Source organism: Brachyistius frenatus, unplaced genomic scaffold, assembly GCF_029030835.1.
Source record: "Brachyistius frenatus isolate BFR_SWC_R1_liver_20210118 unplaced genomic scaffold, ASM2903083v1 Contig_229, whole genome shotgun sequence".
Classification (NCBI taxonomy): domain Eukaryota; kingdom Metazoa; phylum Chordata; class Actinopteri; family Embiotocidae; genus Brachyistius; species Brachyistius frenatus.
Genome location: NW_027210828.1, coordinates 371,294 through 388,272, shown reverse-complemented (window position 1 = coordinate 388,272; position 16,979 = coordinate 371,294). Strand labels below are relative to the sequence as shown.

Here is a 16,979-nt window from a genome sequence, read left to right as displayed (position 1 = left end):
TGATGAGGTTTTTTTTTGAGTTTGTGCTTCACGTTTGGGTGGAGCACTCTGCTGTGTCTCTTGACAGTGTGCACATCGAGCGAGACTGAAGGGCTTTGGTGTCTGGTGTCTGGGCCATCATGGCGAAGAACTGCAATGCTTTCGGGATTCCTGTTGGCCAGATGGTGAGTTGGCACTACTGTTGTTGGGTTTGATTTGGCTCTGCAGCTTTCCTGTGCATCCAATGGTTTGCTGTTGTGATGTATCGTACAAGAAGCTTTATCCCCTTTTACACAGTGAGCATAGGTCTATTTAAATAGAATATTTTGGAGTTGGGTGTGTTGAGTACGTTCCAATTTGTAACCTCGGAATAAATTCTTTCAGTCAGCTTTTTAACTGTGCTATAAAGATGACATCCAGTCCTAAGTATCAAGAGTGCGGTGGAGCAGTTACCTCGTGTTGGCTTGTGTCGTCTGTCTCTAGTCCTCGACAATGCCAGAACCAATCAGGCTGTGTGGCTTCAGTTGGTTGCTACTGAAAACAGGCTGGGCCTTTTCCGGAGCCAGAAGCAGATACCAAGCCATGCCTGTTGGCCAGTCTGTCATGTGTAGGCTGAGTTGGCTTCAATTTACTCTGCGCAAGACCATAATATTTCTTGAAATGGTTCAGCACTGCAAAAGGTGTGAAAGTGTATCTATACATGTTGTTTTTATTGAAGCGGAAAGATTGTGGATGTTGCTTTAGTTTTAAACAGTCTATCTTTGCTTTGCATTTTGTGTGAATTGAAGCACACCCATTATTTGCTGCATTAACTCTCACAGCCTGTTTGCACATTTATTTCTCATTGGCTTAAAACGGTTTTGGAGAATCCCCAAATGCAGTTTAAGAGACTGAAAGGTGTGTAAGTAAGATGGTGTTGAATCATTTGTTTTCATTACAATTTTTTTACAAGCTATGGATGAAGTGTGTCTCGCCTCTTCTGTTGACTTCCTGCTGTCCTGGCTTAAGCCTGGGAAATCTATTTCTTGACACTTGTTTGTGTTTTTTAAGCCAGAATTTACGCAGCAGAACAAGAAATCGAAGACTTTAGTCGTGTAATTTTTAATAGGCACCAACACACAAACGAGACTCCGTGCAAACGGCAGTATGATTGGCTAGTTGGGTCATTTAAATTCTGCAGTGTCAAAACAAATGTGACCACCATCCCTCTAGTTTCCTGCTCTTATTTTGTAGCATCAAAAACGAGGAAGTTGCAGGTTATCACGCATACTGCAGAAATGTAACTGAAAACAAACCTCCAGCTCAAATTGCTGTGTAAATTAGGTTAAAGAGAAAAATATAAACACTTTTCATTAACTGTTACTTCTGCTTTTTTGGGGGTAAATATTTAAAAGAAAAAACTTAAAATAACTGTAGAAGACTAGATGTTGCTCATTTCCTACTGCTCTTGCAACGAAATATATGTTCAAAGTTTGGTTGCTGGTTTCTGATAGACATCAAACAGCTAGAACTCCTTTTTCTTACATTTACCTAAAAGCCAATGAAAGTGTGAGTGACCATTACTGGTGACAATATTGATGACCTTTACTACAGGTTTACTACAGACTCTCTGAGCTGGTCGTCGCACACAGAATTACCCTACATTGATAGACAGACTTGCTCACACTCGCATCTCTGTGAAATTTTAGATTTGGTACCGGCATGTCTGTGGACTGTGGGAGGAAACCCAGACAGAAGAGCATGTGAACTCTAAGCAGGAGTGGTTATAGATTAAAACCCAGAGCCGCTGTGCTGCCATCCAACCTCTCCCCGTTTAAACAGTATTTCCACATAACTGGATTCTTGACCAGGAACTTTTCTGTTTGTACATTCTTGGATCAACGTGTTGTTATCTTGATACCTGGGTTACATGCAAACACAGTTGGCAGCTCAGGTCTGTGTGTAAATAGTCTACAGGATGCGGTCAATGATAGTGTCTAAATGGAAACAGAAGGAGCTTTTTATAAGGTGAAGATTTTGTGAGCTCTGAAAGCTGAATGAGCGATATTGTCATCGGTGTTGAAACCACTTCCTGTGAAAACAGCCTCGGCTGATTGCACTACACGGAGTAAAAAAAACATGCAGCCGTTGTTCGCTTTTCACTTCCTACATGTACGCCTGCATGCAGGTGTGTTGTGACTATTTACGGTACACTGTATGGCTGTTGGTGTAAAATTGAAATGGACTGAAAATCTCCACTATTTTGTCCAAATGTTGTCAGTTAACTTTTAGTCAGTGGTTTTCTTTTGACTCTGCAATCTGGGACAACAGATATAAATTTGAATACACTCATTCATTCATTCATTATTTTTGGTTGTTTGAGTCAGTCAAGTGATTAATTTCTCAGCTGCTACAGAAATGCATCAACATTGTAAACAACGAGTCCCTTACAGCATCGGTGAAGAGTTTTCTGTATTATCAACTTCTAGATTTTAGTTTGTTTTTTAGTGAGTTTGTTGTTGTTGTAAAGTTCTCTGACTTGTATCTCTCTGTTCACAGAGCCAGGCCGTGTCAGATGGAGGTGAGCATGAAACGTCAACACGCACACCGCCAATCCTGTACTTCTCACAGTTCTACAATCTGAGCATGTCTGTGCATGAATATATCTGATTCTGTTTCCTTCTCAGTCATGCTTTTCTGTGCTGATGAAGGGGCGTGTTTGTGTCTGAATACGTTGTAGAGTTGAACATGTCGGCACGGGGCTGTGGAGGCAGCAGCTCCAGTCTTCCTGGGTCTCCAGGCGGTGAGACCGGCCCCGCCAACAGTGTGCTGAGCTGGGCCGTCTCATTTGAGAAGCTGTTGGAAGACCTCTGCGGTGTCCGCTACTTTACGGTGAGACACTCAACACGCACACAGTGGTGTGTTGCTGTCGGTCTTTTACTCGATTTAGGAATAATTCAAGAGCTGATGTTTTCTAATGATCTCAGTAAGTGTGCCTTATGTGTTACAGTGTGTGTGTTTGTTTGTTTGTTTACAGGCCTTCTTGAGGTCTGAGGTGAGTGCGGAGAACATTTTATTCTGGCAGGCTTGTGAGAAGTTCAGGAAGATTCCAGCCACTTCCTTGGACGAGGTATGATGGGACTTTTCTACCTTTTTACATGCATGATTTATTATGCTGTTGTGTATGTGACCTTAAACTCTCTTTATAGTTTGTTTAAATTAATATGTCATTGGCATTGCCCTGAAACTTATTTTCAGCTGGACCACAACAGAAGGGCCAGCCCTATAAACGCAAATGTCCATTACTGAGTGATAAAGTCACACCAAGGTTTGGCTGAATGCCACGACTTCCGGCATCCTTTTCAACTTAAAAGGACATTTCAAATTAAAAGCCCTCCTAGAATTTTATAAATGGTCTTGCCTTATATTAAGTTTTGGCCCAGTCTTATTTGTAGTTTTAGATGTTTACAGTAAGTAGTGGTCTGCAGCTACTACACAGCAATATGTCCATAAGCCAGTAATGTTTTAGTCAGTTACCAAGCTTTATGTAGCATGAACATAAATTGCTAATTTTCCTGTCGATTTCAGTGATGGAAGAAGTGCTTTTCAGCCATTTTATTGAAGCAATTCTGATGCTAATTGAACAAGGCAGGAAAGAAACTAACAACTGATATGTGTCTACTCATCAGCCTTGTTTCTGTGGGTGCTCATCTCTCTGGGAAATGCATTGCCCTGAACAACTTGTATGACTTGCTGTGTAGATGCTTAGAAAGGGTTGATTTAATTCTTCCTCCCAGAAGTGTACTTGACAAGGAAAAGACATCAAGTCAGTTAATAGCTCTAAACACACTGACTGCTTTCTCAAATGGCTACTGAAAGCAAAATACTCAGACGAACTCCTTAGGGAAATTAATTCAGCGTCTCTTTTTGCTGATGTCTCAACAGCTTGTAAACAATAATTAGGAAACAAAGTTTAGGTCATAGTTAATCTTCAGGGTGATTCAGTCTGATGGAGCTGTTGTTGTTCCCAGCTGAAAGCTGCAGCTGCCTCCATCTACAACACCTACCTGTCTGACAGTGCTCCCTACTCGGTCAACATCGATGACTCGGCCAAAACGGAGGAGAGGGACCTGAAAGGGCCCACGCCTGACATGTTTAACAAAGCTCAAGCACAGGTCTGTGTTGAGTCCACGCTCCCATGTCAGCGCAGTAATACAGGATTTCACTGTTGGTGCTTTAGATGACTCTTTGCTCCACCTTCCCTGCTTTGTGTCAGATATTTAAGCTGATGAAGATGGACAGCTACAGGCGCTTTGTACGCTCTCCTCTCTACCAGAGCTGCACCGTGGCAAGTGTGGAAGGCAAACTTCTCCCCAAGCTCTCCACGGAGCCTGTGCGCATGGGATCCTGGGAGGACGTGGTCACCAGAAGTCCCTCGAGTGACAAGAAGGTAGATGGACTGAGAAGAAGTGAAGGGAAAAACATGGGGATCTTGTTTGACTTTTGCTCTAATGGCATTCATTGCGTCACTGCCTCCAACAGAGCCAGAGGTCAGACTCTAACAGCTTGCCAGGTGGTGAAAGTGCCTCAGTGGTGCAGCAACAGAAGAGAGGATCCTGGGGAGGTCGGTGCCTGTTGAAGGGCAGATCTGTGCTTCTCTTAAACCTTGATGAAAATCCAGTGATTTTATGTTCTAGTTTCTCTACGTCTCTCTCGTTATATCTGTTTCTCTGTTTCTCGTCCCGTCAATAACAATAGATGCATCCAACATCCGTGCTTCAGGCCCCAAGAAAGAGAACTATATGTCGGTCAAATCGACCAGCAGTGTGGAGCTTGGCTCCCTCCACAGGCAGATAGAGGTCAGTACATTTGTGGCAAAACAGCTGACTGGGCTTAAGGGAAATCAATGTGAATTTGAAGTTTTTGTGATTGGAGACAAACAAGAATGAATGTAGTCATCAAGGTGACAAATCTCACCTTTATAACAACCTCTATCATAAAGTGACTAGCTATAGTTTTGAAGTATATTATTCACTCTTGGGACCTCTTTTCACTTTTCTATGTGGATGTAGAATGGCCGGTCGAGTCCCCGCTCTCTCGAGCAGGGTGGTGGAGGTGGGAGTCGTATAGGTGTGGAGGGGGGCTACTGCTGTGTCTACCTACCCGATGGCAGTGCCTCCTTGGCCCCCACACGTAATGGCCTTCTGATCAAAGACATGCTGGCTAGCCTGTGTGAGAAGAGAGGCTTTCCACTGAAAGATGTCATCATTTACCTACAGGGCAAGGACAAGGTAAGCACTGTACAGCACCAGCTGCAGCTTTAAACCAAGCTGTTGAAAAACACCTGGTCTGCCACACTGTTTCGCAACAGGAAGTATGAGAGATGACTTCCCTCTTCCTGTTCAAACATTCTCTCACTGCCTCAGCGTCTTTATTTCTGAAACTTCTTTTAAATGATCTCCTGTCGATGCTGACACTTAAAACAAAGTCGCTCTTCTTTCTTTCAGTCTGATATTACACTATTGCTCTCTCTACAGCAACCTTTATCGCTGGAACAGGACTGCTCCGTACTGAGAGATCAGCAAGTCTCTCTTGAGCTCAGGGTGACATTTGCGTGAGTCATTTCCTTTTTTTTTTTTCCTCTGTCATTGTCACCCTAGCAGACTTTCACACCCCCAATACAAAGTGGCACGTCTCACCATATTAGAGAGAAGTCCTTGTGTTACATGAGACATACAGTCTGGCTCTCTGGTCAGAAATCATTTTAGTCATCAAATGACATCAAATTTGGATTTCCTGCTAATATTTAATTTAGTTGGTTGGTATTTTTGACGACAGACTTTGCGTGACAGTGATGCTTCTCTGCTGCATCATCGGTTTGATTCACTGTGTGAGGGGGGCATATTAAAATGCATGTTTTCGTTCAGGCTGGAGATTGCCTTCACTGGTAAGACGGTGGGGATCATGGCGAAGTCTTGTAAGACTCTGCAGGACGCCCTCTCTGTAGTGATGCAGAAGCACCACCTCAAGCCGCAAGAGGCCTTGGTCACCATGGTGAGTGTGTGTGTGTGTGTGTGTGTGTGTGTGTGTGTGTGAGACACACATGAACGGTGCTCTAATATGTAGCCTGTGTAAGTAAATGATCATTTATTCATATCTCTCAATTGTAAAGAAATGATTGATTAGTTCAATTATACCACCAATTAATTTTGCATTAATTTCTGAAACCTGAAAATGCCTGGAAAAAAAAAAAAAAGGTGAAGAAAGCAGGTGTGAAATTGTTAACGTCACATTTTAGTAATGGGGAAGATTACTAATCACCTCTGTTTTTCAAAGTACATACTTGAAATTGCTGACATTTAAAAAAAAAAAAAAAAAAAAAACTACATTAAATATTCTGATCATGTCCTGTCAGCACTCGTCTGCCTCGCCTACTTACAGCAACTATTGCTAGGCAACAGTTAGCGAGTCAGTGATCACGTTAATATTTATTTAGATTCTGTAGTTTTAATGTGATTACTCAAAATTGAATGTGTCACACTACTTTGTTACTGTAATAAGTGATGAAATCACACCATCTCTGACGCAGTAATGTGTGTTTTCTCTGGGTTATGCAAGATCCGTCTTCCGCGGGGTATTGATGCTTCGTCCCCACAAAACTGCAACTGATTGTGTGTCTGCCCGTGTCCTTCGTCTTTTATTTTCTTGTCCGTTGTAGGTTGGAAGTGACGACCCTGTGAACATGAGCGGCAATGTGTTCAGACTGGCCAATAAGAAGCTACGACTCGACAAAATCAAAGGTTAATATGCTTGACCTCCTTTAAAAACCCCCAGTGATTGCGTTAAATGTGAACCAGGCCGAGTTATGATTGCAACATTTAAATTACATCAAGACACGGCTCCCTGAAAAGCACATTCAGCCACAGGATGACAAGAAACTGAAATCAAAGTTCAGTCAAATCGGCTAGAGGCACATTTTAGCTCTCCATCAGCTGTTGGTCGATCTAATCGGTGATCCTTCGACTGCTTTGTGTGTTCTCCTCTGCTGCCTCCTTCATTTAATTGTTTCTTAATGCGTCTCAGAAAGCGTTCTTCATTTCACTGTCCACTTTACTGCCCTGGTTTTTCCTGCTTCGCTGTATGCATCCTCCTCTTTCCCTACTTGTGTGTGTTTCTCTCCGTCTCGTCATTCTTTTCTGTGGGGCTGAAACGTCCGAGTCCATTTGGTTTGTTGAGTGCTGTGCCACTTTCACTTCTCTCACCTCGTTTTCCAACTGCTAAGAGACCAGACCCAACTTCACTTTGGATCAGTGAACTCTGCCTCAGCTCCATTCACTGCATTTAGGAAGAGTGTGGTAGACTTGATCGGAGTGGTTGTATCCCAGGAGGACCAGTTTAATTGTTGTCGAGAATATTTTTGTGTGGCTGATGTCGGTGTTAAACACAATAGGGAAGTTAAAGTTCTGAAGCGTCGTCAGCTGCTCACTGACTACTTGTCTACTTGAGGTTAGAAACTGATATCCGTCTGTGTGTTGATGCAGGTAAAGACCAAACCAACACTTCCAGAGGTGGTGCTTCTTCTGTAGCCACACAGGTCAGTATCAATGTCAGTAGAAACTGACAACAAAACATGTTGCCATGAAGAAACTCGATTGTATCTGTATGACACTGACAACCGTACAAAGTTTTTTTGTGTGTGTGGGAATGATAAATATAAATTACAGAGTTTTGCCAGTTACTGAGCTTGCGAAATATTTTTATGTAAATATAATTAGTTTTGATTTGAAGACCCAGGCTATGAATGAACATCTTTGGTCTTTAATTTTCATGATATTTTTATTTAGTTAGAACGCATTAAGAGCATGTCAGCATGATGTCTTTTTCTGCTTTAGCTGTTGTATAGATAATATAATATAATTTTATGTATGTATGCATTGTATATCTATAGTCATATACAATGTTAGTGGGAATTCTGTGAAACCTGGATTCAGATATTGATAATGCTGGAATCTATTTTGGTCTTAGGCAGGAGCAGGAAGTGCAGGTCTGGAGGCTCGATCATCGCAGCAGACCGACAGAGCGAGGACTCATCCCAAGCTCAATAAGAACCGTGACATGGACGGTAGGACAACTCTGCAGTATCTATTATCATTGGGCGACATGTCAACTCGTAGTTGTATGATTTAACAGCCATCAGAGAGTGTTACGTGTCATTTAGTGTATAACAGAAAGTCTATGGTGAAATGTTGGATTTTTGTCTGTAAACGGAATCAAATTATCAAGTCAAGGTTCAACTCAAGAGTAGTGAGTAAAAAAAAAAAAAAAAGTGTTCAAATATATTTCCAGAAAATATTCTGCATCACAGTGTACATCGCTTTTGAATCATAAAGTTGTACGATAGAATATTTTATCTATATCGTCCAAACCATAATATCTAGCCTGGACAGAGATTCCGGGATAACTCTTTATTCAGGACATATTTTCAGACATTTTACAATATTATCTATTATTAAAACTATTTATCAGGGAGACTAAGGGTTGCCGACATACTGTCAGCTGCAAAATGTGGATAACTTAGTCAGATTAAAATAGTTCTTTTTATTTATTATTATTTTCTGAAAGAAATGCCAGAACGAATGAGAGTTTTTGTCTGCTTTAGGGTTACTGGACATGCTGACGAGGGCTCAATGCAGCAGGGTGGATGACCAGCGAGGCCTTCTGACCAAAGAGCAGCTGGAGGTTCCTACGTTCCTGCAACTTCCCTCAGACCAGGGACAGGACATAGACCAGCCCGGTACAACCAGCTCCTCCTGCACCGCTGACTCCAAAGCAGAGTTGGACACGACGTCATTAACTTCAGCTGGAGCAGCGGAGAAAAACCCGGATTCTACTGAACCGCAGCCCAAAGACGTGAGGGAAACGGCAGTTTGAAAGACATTTGTTTTTGTGGGACAGATGAAGACATGATCAATGTGTTGTGAATCATGTCAACAGACAGAAACTCATTATTGGTCCAAAAGCACTTTTTAAAGTTGTTCACATATAAGCTCTGAGACAGCAGTGAGGTATCATCTCTGCTGCTGATAATTGGCCATTTAAGGCAATATCTAAAGAAGACAAAAGATCATGGCAAGGATTTATAGTGTCGCTTCAAAACACTACACATCCTCATGGAAGAATGTTTGCTATGAATTTCTTCTTGATGTTTAATGCTGTAGAGTTTGATTAATGTTCACTTTGCTTCTCTTTATCACACCTCACTTTTCAGTTGTGTTTTTCTTTGAACTCTAACCTAAAACATGTTTCACAGGAACTGGTGACTGTCCAGACGGGGTTCTTAAAGTGTTTTGCACTATTGTGATTTCTTTATTTCAACTTACTTTATTAAATATTTTGTGCATATTAGTTTTGAATATTTTAAATAACTATTTTTTTTTACATTTGCGTGCTTGCTTGCTTTTTTCAAAAGTGTGTTTCTGGCACTTAAAAGTGCATTTAGTTTGCTGTGATGACACTTTGAGAAGCCCCTGGTTAAGTCCCGTGTTCCTGTCCCGTCAGACCACATCTCGGGGTCCAGAGCATTACTTACTAATGTGATATTACAGAGAGTGAGACAGTTGCTGTGATCAAGAGAAATATTCCACAGGGTGAATCTGTTGAATTAAAGTGTTTTCTGATTAAATGTAATCCTTTCGGTCTGCATTTGATGTGGGGAAAAGACATTTCGGCTTTGAACTCGCCGATTTTTTTTAATTTTTTTTTTTTGGGGGGGGGGGCATCACACAGGGTAGTTTGTGGCCTGACATATGCTACGTGATTTGGTTTCATACGAGTGCAGCCAGACCTCACAACCCTGGCGGTCTGTCTTTGTGGCTCATGCAGTTTAAAGCAAGTGTGGTCTGTATCTGTGTCAACTGTAACTACCTTTTGGAGGAAAACTCCCTCTACAATGCTGTCATGTAATGATGTCACTTTTGCACAGTGACAGGAATCACTGCGGTGCTGTGATTGGCTCTTGGGATGGGTTTGTAGCCAATGACCCATTTTATCTGCCTCCAGACTTGTTGCTGTAAGTTGATTACCAGTTAAGGGGCCGTGCAAGGATGACAATGTATTTGGCTATTGTATGGGTTACAAAACGAATTGGATGAGTCATAGATGGCAGATGTGAATATTTCAGAGCGCGTGGCGGCACGTGGTGCGGGAAAGCATCTCATTCAGCCAGTGTTGTTGTCTTTGTAGATGTGATTTTCACTGAAGTAATTGTCCTGAGATAATGAGTGGAGCTACAATAATTTGCAGTCTGTGATACGTGTTTGTCGCACACACAGATTCCCACTGCCAGGCTGGAGACATTAGCATACAAAGCAATGAGTGGCACACCTGGTGTTGTGTTGTGTGTGTGTGTGTGTGTGTGTGTGTGTGTGTGTGTGTGTGTCGTGTCTCGTGTCTCCATCCATGCGCGAGTGGTGCGTCGGCGGATCTATGAATGGGCAGAGAGGAGTGTTCTCTCGCAGACACCGTAGCAGCAGTGAGATGAGGAGTGCCATTTACTCCACCGCACGTCTGCTCTACTGAGGGAAGAAAAGAGAAGGAAGGAAAAAAAGGAGGTGAGTGTCTTGAGTTTACTCGAAGCAGTTCATTAAATTCTTTTCTGGGAGGGGGAGCGCTGTGGTTGTTCAGTCAATAGCTGTTTTTTTTTTTTTTTTTTGCTTGCCCTTTCTCCCCCTGTCACTCTCGTCATTCATCCTCCCCTCCCTTCTGTCACTGTGCCTCGCTGTGCTTGATGAAATATCTTGTGCTGCCTCGTGATAAACCTCTTCATCTCCCCATTCATGGAAAAGCTCACATTTTCATTCGGACTGAGACGATGCCTTTTGCTACCTCCGTTTTGCTATCGACTGCTTTCAGTTTGAGCTCCGCTTTCGTGAATTGGTCCATTCTGCGTTGGGATGAATAAGAAAGAGGTTTTGAGTGCCTGAAAGTGCTTATTTTCAGTCCTGTTACGCGAAGCTCTGAACGAGCCTCGCTGTGCCTTTGAGAGTCCTACTGAGGAATACATAAGTGCTGTACAAGAAAACCCGTCCATCAGATCAATGCATGCACATTACTATGTACTGATTGTGCTCTGCCGGTGAAGGACGGAGTCTGTCCTCAGTGTGTTGGAACATAATAGTGGTTCCTTAACACTCACTTAGATCTCAGGTGAGATACACATTGCTCAGCTGTGAGTCAGATGGGGAGAAGCTGTGACTGCTGACTAAATTCACCCAGCTCGGGTGAGATGGGGGTGCGTGTATGTCACACCTGAACGAGGCAGAACAGACGGCCCGTCATCATCAATTACAGGACATAATGTCCTTGACACTATGAGCTGTCTTTATGTGCCTTTTACTCGGCTCCCGGGAGAATTACTGCCCTCGTGCTGACTTCGATGCTCTCTGTGCGCATGTATGTGGCAGACCTGCCCGTGTAATTACACATATCCTGAGCATGTGAGGTTCTGTGGTCAGCGTGTTCTCCAGCACTGGTGTGTCAGAATAAGGCACTGATTTCTCCCTCTGGACTGGTTTGGTTCACCCAAATGAGTCGAATCTGGTTGAATATGGCTCTGTGTCATCACTGTTAGATGAATCAATGAATGAACAGTGATCACCGGTTGTGTCTCCAGCAGGCAGTCATTTGGCGAATGTGCAGGAGTGATGTTAGAGGCTACCTTACTGTAGTCTTCTTTTCAATCTCTTTTGTGGTCTTGTAAAACTCGCACACAAGTTAGGCTTGAGGAGTTCTTGTCACCTGTTTCTCAGTTGGGGAGTTAATTAATGTTGACCCAACATTAAAAAAAAAAAAAAAAGCCAATCTCGCTCTGCCAGTATTTCGGTTCTTATGTAATGGAGATTGTAACATCAGCATTTTAGTGGGGATTGTAAAAGCTAAGCACTCTGTCATTTAAACATTTCTACTTTCCCTTACCTTCCCTCTCTTGCAGTGTCTCAGTCAAAGTGATGTTGTCAGTACGGATGTGTATTTGCATCCATATCACAAAAGATGTGTAATATGTAATATGTGAATGTGTCGCCTTGGCTGTTGTTGGCTTGCTCATGTGGATTAATGGATGGAGAAGTGTTTCTCAAAGCCAGAGGGCTTTTCCACTCCAGCCACAAAGGAGATGAACTCTTGCTTCAGCCGATACGTTCCTCTGTCCCCGTCCCGCATCTACGGTGGAGGGATTCCTTGTCTGCACAGAGACGAACAGACAGTGACAGAGGAAAGTGGGGGACGGCCAGAGTGAGGCAAAAGCAAGCAAATCGTTCTCATTTAGTTCATTTCCCTCAGTGAGCTGGTCAGAGAGAGCACTCAGGACTCACTGAATGCCTGCCCTGCCGTCAAGGCTGAGATTATCCTCCTCTGTCCCTCAGGGGGCTGTAGTGCACATTTTAGAGTAAGTGCAGGGAGTTCAGCGGCCCTTGTATACCCCTGGGTGAGCGAAGTCAACCAACATGTATGTGGTAATAGACCTGGTATGAAAGACTCTGGGAACACTCCACTGCCTTGATTGTTCCGGTGCAGATTATTCAGTTGTATGAGTGAATTTTGCCCTTGATGAATATCTCGGGACTTTGTAATGGAGTTCCCCGCAGCATCAAATGCGGTGCTACCATGACCACTGTTGTCAGGCGTCACAGTGGGTGAGTGAGTTCCTGTCGATCAGCTCCCATTCATTCTTTATGAGCCCTGGGCTGAATGCTTTCTGTAGAGCAGCGGGTTGAACTAGATCTAGCTCAGAGTGGCAGAGGTTTTCAGTTCAGTTTCTGTCCAGTCAAATCAGACTTTTTTTTTTTAACATCTGATCTAATGTTAAGAGACTCGTCGACATTGTAAAAGCAGATCTTACGAAGAAATCATTTCAGATGAAAAAAAAATGTCCATCTGCTTTTCTCACTGGTTTGAAGTCGGTCAGTTTGACAGAGGTGACGTCTCACTTCTTTGCAAAAAACTATTGGTTATTTGACATTTGTCAATCAAATCATATTGACACATTCCTGATAAATAAATTTTGGCTATTGTTTTAAACTTTTACTAAAGAATACCTGAAGATTACAGATTGTGGCTTATTAGCCCTGGTCATTTGATGCGATAGAGAAATATAAAACATGAAGTCAAGGCAGAGCCTTTCAGCTCCTTTCAGGTTTCTTTGTCATATTTAATACTCAAAAACAAACCCTTTAAAAAGAATGCCAAACACATCTTAGCAAAAGTCATATTTATTCATTGACAATTTTCAGGAGTACAAAATTATTAGTTTATTGCATTAAATGAATCATAATTGTGAGAAGACTTTAACAAATTAATTCAACAGCACAGGGCCTGCTTTCATGGTGTTTCAGTAACATCTTGTGGACTTCCTCAACAGATGGAAGAAGTTCTGGACAACAAGAGCTCATTACGTGTTTCCACTTGTGACAAAACAAAGATGTAGCCGAAAGCTTGGGAAACAGAAAGTAACCGGGCCTTTCGTTTTATTTTGTTTTTTGTTAAACTGCTTTCCAAGTTCAGGAATGAACCCTCACACCCAAAGCACTCAAAAACACATGATTCCTTGAAGATAAACGACATCATTTGACATCTTCAAATCCGTCCCTGCCATTAAAATTTTGTCTGCGTGTCTGACAGACTGAAACAGACATCGACAGGAGCACGGAGATGTTGGACTGTAAGAATCGGACTGTTGGGCGTTGACCCAGACACGAGTGTTTTGTCCCCGGCCACCGAGGCTCCTGGTGCCAGCTGTGGCTGTAACTTGCCTGCTATTCACTGTGACCTCTCAGTTCTCCAGGAGTCATTGTTTGTCCTGCATCGCTCTAACTGTGTGTGTTTTGAGCTTTATCATCATCATCATGATGAATATTCTTCCTCCTCTTCTTTGAGCAAATAATATTGAATTTTCTTTTAATGATATAAGCTGTTTGGACTCTTTTTTTTTTTTTTTTTTTAACAGTCAGTTACAAATATCTTCATCTTTGATGAATTGTTGTGCAAAGAAACACAATCAGAAGCAAAGTCATCAAGCAGTGACCACTTAAAATAGTGCTAGTTTCTGCCAATGGGATGAAAGCTAAAACTTTAAAAATCCAATTAACTTGCAGTCAGGAGAATCACGTATATTTTTCTTTTTGTCTCCACAAATTAAAATAAAACCAGTAGTTGGATCAACAGTATGGGAATCCCAATGAGACATTTAGCACCAAAATCAGGGTAAATCCCAGGAGGACAGTCACTCGACGTTAGCAACAGTTGATCCCCCGAGTCAGAGATGCCATCTAGTGGAAAGAGCCTATAACTGCACACTCCCCAGCAAGCCTGTGAACATCAGACCCAGGATAAATTAGGGAGTTTAACTTTTTGTTTATACCTAGATAAAAATAAAATTAATTTGGTCAGTGGCTTTTCACCAGTACTTACATTCTGAGAAGATGATACTTAATCTTACTCTTTGTTGTGGTTACAACGTTTCTCTTTTTCTTTCTCCTAACTTTATAGTTGTACAGCCAGAGTTGGCAGAAGAACACGGTGATCCATCCTAAACCTGCATCGGCGCTGAATTTCTCCTGGGGAAAACAAAAATCTCCACGTCAGCCATGGAGCAGAAGACAAATGAAGTGCGTGAAAGCCTGATACTTATAATGTTTGAATCATTCAGATCCCGTCTAATGCGACCCTCCATTCCCTCTCTCTAGGGTCCCACCACCACCTCTCATCAGAAGCACATGAAGAACCGGTCTAAATCCACAGAGGAGATGCAGCAGTCGAAGAAGGCGAGCAGCGGCCTGACATTGATCCTTGCCCAGTATTTCATCCCTCACCTCTTTTATCACTAATCAGATCTCTCCTCTCTCATCTAACAGGCCTTTTCCTCACAAAAATCCCTTCCAGGCAGGCCGGAGCTGGACGAAGTGAAGGTGAGCTTTATGTGTTTGTTGTATTTCTACACTGAAGATAATAAAAAAAAAAAAAAAGAAATTATTCCTTTTCAAGCTACCTCTATACGCCCAGGTCCTCTGAAGCAGCACTGCATATATTGTATTGTAATGAAACCACAAAATGTTTTATTAAATGCAAAAATATGAGCTGAACATGAGCTTTATCTTTACTTCTCTGTGTTTCAGGAATGTCCCGATGGCTCCGATATGCCGTCGTCCTCCACTGAAGAACTGAAGTGATGAATGAAACCAAGTAGGAAAATAAAGTTGCTGTCAAGCTATGAAGTCATAAACATATAATACATACGATGTATATATGTACACAGGGAAACACATAATATTGAAGATAATAATTAACAAGAATATAAAACATGCAAGCCAGGAATTTATGAGTTGAAGAAAATGTATAAAAAGAGAGAAGTAAGCGCACACACACACACACACACACACACACACACACACACACACACACACACACACACACACACACACACACACACACACACACACACACACACACACACACACACACACACACACAGACAATTGCACGTAAACAGAAGGACACCTGTGATGATGCCGTTTCACTGTACTGTGAGTGGTGTAAACATACCAACTGAATGTGTAGTGACAATAAAGTGATGCTGTTGAATGAAGCCATCTTTACTCGCATAAATCAACCACCTGAGGCTTTCACCTACACCAGCCATACATGGGGCTTTGACAGGTGGTGGTCGGGCGGTGGAGGGTGGAGGGCGGAGGAGCAGAAAGGCACAGATGGCAGTTAGAGCAGAGACGGGAGATGGGCAACGCTGTTTGAATACCTTTTCAAATACGATGCTAATTGATTCACAGGAAAGCCTGCAAATGACTTGCAATGAAATCACTAGATTCATTCAGACATTGATTGCAGTCATTGGCAGCCTCGGTGTAATGATGAAAGAACACAACTGTATTGTCCACCATAGTGAAAAAAAATCAAATGCAAATACACAAAAAAGAACACCCGACATATAGAGGACAAACGGTGAACATTTTGTTGTATAATATATGACATTATACATGAGTACATGAGCTGCTTCAAATGATCTGGGATACAAATGAGTAAGGAGAGCTGCTTCGTCACATACATTCTGTACATATATAATTAACGTAAAAAATGAAAACGCAGTGGAGTAAGTTCTTTAAAATGCATTTCGGATATAACAGTTGTTTTTTTTTTTACCGAAGGCACACCTTGGGTGAAATGTCTGTTTGTTTCCCAGTCATATTGTACCACATAAATCAAGCTTACTCCTAAACCCGCTGCTGAGTTCATCAAACTGTAATGCCCAGTCTTATTTTAAACCATAACCCATATTTCAGTATTTGACTCTTTAAAGCTATTCTGTGCATTTTTTTTTTTTTTTTTTAAATCTGGTTAATTTTTTCAAAGAAGTGAACTGTCTTACTCAACATGTTACAAAATTCAGTTTTGCAAAAGTAATACTTTTGTTAACGTTAACATTCATTTACAAGTTAAGGCTGTAATCAACAGTTACTTTTAGTGTAAATTATCAGATCATTTGATTATTTTCTTAATAAAAGTATTGTTTGTCTTTATAAAATGTCCAAAAATAGAAAACCAGAATTATTTATGGTTGTACGCCTCCGCCAACCAGTCAAGTTGCAGTTTACATCCAAATCTCTGCAGACTCCATATATACTGAAGACTTTGAAGAAATACTTATGTTCACATGCTTGATGAATAATGGCAATAATAAAGCTACACATTCGGAAGGCGGATGCGTCACGGGCGTCCTCATCCTGTCCTCACAAAAGATCTATACAGTCACTGCAGTTTTGAGCTGGACGCCCAAGATTAGTGTCACCAAGTTAGTATCTGACTAAATGTGAAATATGGTCAGAATATCCTGTTCCCTTCCTGAAACATGGTGTTGAATAATGGCCAGGTGTTTTTGAAGTACATTATAATGTCAGAGTGAAGTTGACCTTTGACCTTTTGAATATAAAATGTCATCACTTCATTCGTTTATCCTA

At 41.8% G+C, this 16,979-nt stretch overlaps 1 protein-coding gene and 1 long non-coding RNA gene across 2 annotated transcripts; both read left to right on the top strand.

Moving 5' to 3' along the window:
* The first annotated feature begins 29 nt into the window (after positions 1-29).
* rgs14b (regulator of G protein signaling 14b) lies at positions 30-9,640 on the top strand. The gene is made up of 15 exons (XM_069720015.1): positions 30-164; positions 2,518-2,539; positions 2,699-2,850; positions 2,996-3,088; positions 3,990-4,133; positions 4,235-4,408; positions 4,501-4,582; positions 4,717-4,817; positions 5,031-5,249; positions 5,496-5,572; positions 5,886-6,012; positions 6,677-6,758; positions 7,500-7,552; positions 7,984-8,080; positions 8,618-9,640. Exons 1-15 carry the CDS (start codon positions 120-122, stop codon positions 8,887-8,889), a joined length of 1,740 nt encoding a protein of 579 aa, XP_069576116.1. The 5' UTR covers positions 30-119; the 3' UTR covers positions 8,890-9,640.
* A 729-nt stretch (positions 9,641-10,369) lies between these two features.
* On the top strand, positions 10,370-15,595 carry LOC138633640 (uncharacterized). The gene is made up of 5 exons (XR_011311900.1): positions 10,370-10,568; positions 14,500-14,618; positions 14,697-14,774; positions 14,865-14,918; positions 15,126-15,595. It is a non-coding gene; the product is annotated as an uncharacterized lncRNA (long non-coding RNA).
* Positions 15,596-16,979: the final 1,384 nt, after the last annotated feature.